Here is a 4,502-nt window from a genome sequence, read left to right as displayed (position 1 = left end):
AATTTTATGGTGTAATTTTTATAATTTTCCAGTCAATATATTTTTGTAGAAGTTGAATTCAAAATCTCACCCCATAAAATGAGAACGTCATTTATTTAAGAAAGGAGGGTAATACTTTGTGGTAAAAATTATATTTTCAAAGCGTGTTCATAACCCTCACAAAATGTCAAGTTTTAAATATTTTTCAGTGTTTTAATGTACTCATCACCCTCTAAACATTTATTGTGGTTTCTTATTTGTTTTTATTGAAATTGAAATATAAAGAAAAAAATTATCTCGTATAAGCGAAGTCATGGCATCAGTATAGATATACTATGTTTTGTTACACCCTAAATAATAAGATTGCTTTTAATATTTTAAATAAATTTAGTTAATCATAGTGAAGATATAATGATTTAATAATACTGAAGATATAAGGAATTAACTTATTTTGAATTATCTATAGATGAGCTCTCATATATGTGCTCACTAACATGAGTAAGACTTAATCAATTGGTTAGTAATAGTCTCATTCATCTTGTCTATCGGTACAAAGAGTCAATTCACGATCGGGATGAAAGGTTAAGTTCCAACACGTTTTTAGACAAACTAACAGAGCAAGCGATTGATTAGCGAAACTAACAGAGCAAGCGACTGTGACGCATGTTCATTGCTCAATTAATCGATCCTGGTGAGTATGGCAAAGAGAGTGCAAAGGAAGTCTGTTAGAAAAACCGATTCTAAATTAATAATTAGATAGATTATTAATGTGTGCTCTAATGGTACACGTAAGAAAAAACCGATTCTAAAATTGGTGTTTAGTATTTTGTGAAATGTGACTGATGGAGGGTGATTGCGGTTGTTATGGCATTGCATATTTATATTGAAAAAATAATTTTAAAAGATAAACTAAATTTTCCGTTGTATTGGATTAACGTGTGGTGTGGTCGTAACTGACTTGTTCTTATTCATATAATCAACGAAGTAATTAAATGTAATTATTGATTTAATATAGCTAATCACTACTGATTTATACGGAGTAATAAATAGTTAATTTTGGAAAATCATGTAGCGCAATCAAGTCAAATTTGGAAGGAATCCCATGATTTTAGCATAATATAAAGGAAAACCTAAGATTTTCCTTTTTTTTTGTTTTCATAATATTAAATTGTGCTATATTCCATTAAATATAAAATTGGAATATTCTATTCTTGATGTCATATTATGTGTTTTCTTTAATTTACTTTGTTTTGTTTTTTTTTATCCAATCACTTTATTAATCTCTTTATGGCTCTAAATACCTGCCACATCAGATGGAGATGAAATTTTGAGATGCCACGTCGGCTAATTTGGCTATTGCTTTAGAGAAATATATGATGACTAACTAGTATAACATCCTGAAAATTCACGGGATTATTTTTACTCTTTAAACAAATTTATTTAATATATTAATGAAACAAATTTTAGATATTATATTTAATTATTATTATTTTGCAAATTTAACAAAATATAATCGAACTTTCATTATATGGATGGTAAAAAAACGGGGCGCGCTTTAGTGGGCACGTAAAGTAGATATACCCGATCTATGAGTTACATATACTTACTGCTTATTCTTGTATGAATGGAATATACCTGAGTATAGATTCACAGATCAGTAGTATCAAATATGAATGTTTAAAGTATTTGAGGAGAAAAACAATCTAAAATTCATTATTGTAGGGGGAAAATTAATCAATTTGAGAACCAATATGTATACTATATACTGAGTATATAACATGTTTTTTTTTAACCTTAAGAAATCATATGAAGAAAGATTCTCAATAATATTTCATGAGAAATTAAAAAGATGAACTCACTGTTGTCATTATTATTAAATAATCTTGATAATCTTTCCTTTTTAAGACTTCTTAATGTGCGTCCTTTGACACACGTTAGAAAATCCAATATAAAATTACTATATAAATAAAAGTTAAATACAAAATGTAAAAGAATATTTCTCATTCAAGTAAAATCCTGCGTCCAAGATTAGTAAATGTTATTACTATAGGCCCTGTTTGGTACTCAGCAGATTAATAATAGCAGAAGCAGATTGGTCAAACAGATTATAAATGACAAATTGGATTGACAGGTTTGACTATTATGTTTCAATTAGCAGATTTAATAATAGTATTTGGTAATTAGCAGATTTAGGTTAATAGATTGTTGTATCTATATGTAAATGGTTGACATATTCAATTTTCTTTTTTTTGGTAGAATGTGAAAATTCTCATTAAGCTCATCAAAACAAGTACATGGTTACAATCATAATAGGACCTAATAAATTAAGGTCCTAACACATACACTACTAGCTCATTACATATCTAACATTAGGAAGCAAGCAGTCCTCTATCACTTAACCAAACTCGGCTTCTCATAGTAACCTGAGACTCCAAAGCATGCAATCTGAATTTAATCAAACTCTGAAGTTGCAGAAGAATCCTTGCAGGACGTGGGATCATACTGTCATGCTTAGCAGTGTTCCTGCTCATCCAAATTAGGTACACCAAGCATGCAAAACTGGCCATCAAGACTTGTTTCTGCAGTAAGCTCTGAAAACGTTTGCGCAGAATGCATTCCAAGGTCTGAAAAGACCATGTCACACCCAGCCATTGCCTAACCAAACTCAAGCATTGGGCACTGAATTGACAATCAAAGAAAAGATGCTGTTGGGACTCCTGAGCATTCGCACAGAGGCAACAGACACCATCAGAAACTACCCCAAACTTCAGTAATCTAACCTTAGTGAGAAGTCTATTCTGAGCATATAGCCAAGTAATAAAATTGACCTTAGGGAGACATACACGGTTCCAAACAAAGGGTATCCAGCTAGCCTTTTCTCTGGTACCCATTAAGCATTCATAGGTTTTCTGAGTGGAGTAAGGTGAGAGGAGCCAAACTTGATAGTCCAAACAAGTCTTCAGCTTGTCTTTCACTTTGCAAATTTGGCGCCAAACCCAGCTAGAGTTGATATTAGGAGAGTAAGTCCACCAATCCTGTTGCTTAATGTATAAATGGTGAATCCATTTCACCCATAGACTGTCCTTCTTATTAGCAACCCACCAAGAGTATTTACCAATGCTTGCAATGTTCCAAACATGACTATTATTTATCCCCAGGCCTCCATTTAGTTTTGACTGACAAAGACACCTATCCTGAGACCGGGGACTATGTGATACCCATCTTTGCCAGACCACAGATAGTTCCTGCAAATGCTGTCAACTTTCTGAATGACACCTTTAGGAAGGAGATAAATTCTAGCCCAGTAACAATGAAGTTGAGTCAAAACAGTCTTCACTAAGGTTAACCTACCAGCATAACTCAATTGTTTTGCACCCCAACTGTGGATCCTTAGCACCATTCTGTCCACCAGTTTATTGCACTGATGGTTAGTGAGCCTCTTGTAAGAAATGTCCACACCCAAATATCTAAAAGGGAAGCTACCTTTTTTGAAACCAGAAATGCCTAGTATTTGAGCTTCGATCAGGAGTCAAGCCATTCATATAAATATCAGATTTCAACTTGTTGATGGTAAGCCCAGAAGCAATTGAGAAGGTGTGTAGAGCTCGCATTAGAACCATGACTGAATTAGTGTCACCTCTGCTGAAAAGCAATAAATCATCAGCAAAAGCTAGGTGACATAGCCCAAGCCCTCTACACATAGGGTGGAAACGAAAATCATGTCTAAGAGTCACCACATTAAGTATCCTTGTGAGATACTCAAGACAAATAGTGAAGAGGAGAGGGGACAAAGGGTCCCCTTGCCTGAGCCCCCTGCCTCCTTTAAAATACCCAAAATGGGAGCCATTAAGAGCCAAGGTATAAGATGGAGTGGTCACACACTGCATGATCCAGGTGACCATCTGATCAGGGACCTTCAAAGCAACAAGCATATCCTCCACAAAACTCCATTCAATGGAGTCATATGCCTTCTTAAGACAGATTCAAGTTTCCCAATATACTAATGTGAATATGTTTGGTGGAGCAGCATATTGAAAAACAGTAGTTTGAAGCTCAATCTACTATTTCAATATGCCATTTACCAAACACGTAAATTAGTAGATTGGTGAGTCAAACATGCTAAAAGACTTGAATATGATAAAAACTAGTCTTAAACCCGTGCAAATTGCACGGGTGTGCTATTTTTGAGTTGTAATTATAAAAAATTGTAAAATATTGGTTTAATAAAGATTAGTTATCATTTTCTAGAAATAATTATGTTTAGATTTGAATTATAAGTTTCGTTTGTAATTAGCTATATGATATGCTAGTGTAATTAGTCGAGTGGTTGTAGTATGATATGTTTTCTTCCTAGCTAAACTTCAATTTCTAGTTTCTACTCGGTCTTGTTACTTAGACGCCTTAAAAAATACCCAAATTGTTCGAATGAAAATTAACTCAAAATTAGTGAAATAACACGGGTACGTTCCTATATTCGCAAATCTGTGAAAATTGTTTGACTCATTTTTTATTTACTCAATAAA

At 33.3% G+C, this 4,502-nt stretch overlaps 1 protein-coding gene across 1 annotated transcript; it reads right to left on the bottom strand.

Moving 5' to 3' along the window:
- Positions 1–2,348: 2,348 nt before the first annotated feature.
- LOC141631741 (uncharacterized) lies at positions 2,349–3,911 on the bottom strand. Its single transcript, XM_074444370.1, has 2 exons — positions 3,463–3,911; positions 2,349–3,201 (listed from the first exon to the last, which is right to left on the bottom strand). The coding sequence occupies exons 1-2, from the start codon at positions 3,909–3,911 to the stop codon at positions 2,349–2,351; spliced, it is 1,302 nt and encodes a 433-aa protein (XP_074300471.1).
- Between the last annotated feature and the right edge of the window lie 591 nt (positions 3,912–4,502).

This window comes from Silene latifolia, chromosome Y (genome assembly GCF_048544455.1).
Source record: "Silene latifolia isolate original U9 population chromosome Y, ASM4854445v1, whole genome shotgun sequence".
In the NCBI taxonomy this organism is placed as follows: domain Eukaryota; kingdom Viridiplantae; phylum Streptophyta; class Magnoliopsida; order Caryophyllales; family Caryophyllaceae; genus Silene; species Silene latifolia.
The sequence above is the reverse complement of the archived record's forward strand: the minus strand, read 5'-3'. Positions and strand labels throughout refer to the sequence as shown.

Excerpts from the sequence above, each read along its gene's own strand:
- LOC141631741 (XM_074444370.1), bottom strand. The coding sequence starts at position 3,911 with ATGCTTGTTGCTTTGAAGGTCCCTGATCAGATGGTCACCTGGATCATG. Across the intron at positions 3,202-3,462 it reads CATTTCTGGTTTCAAAAAAG|ATGGGTATCACATAGTCCCC; the intron begins GTAGCTTCCCTT and ends GGTCTGGCAAAG.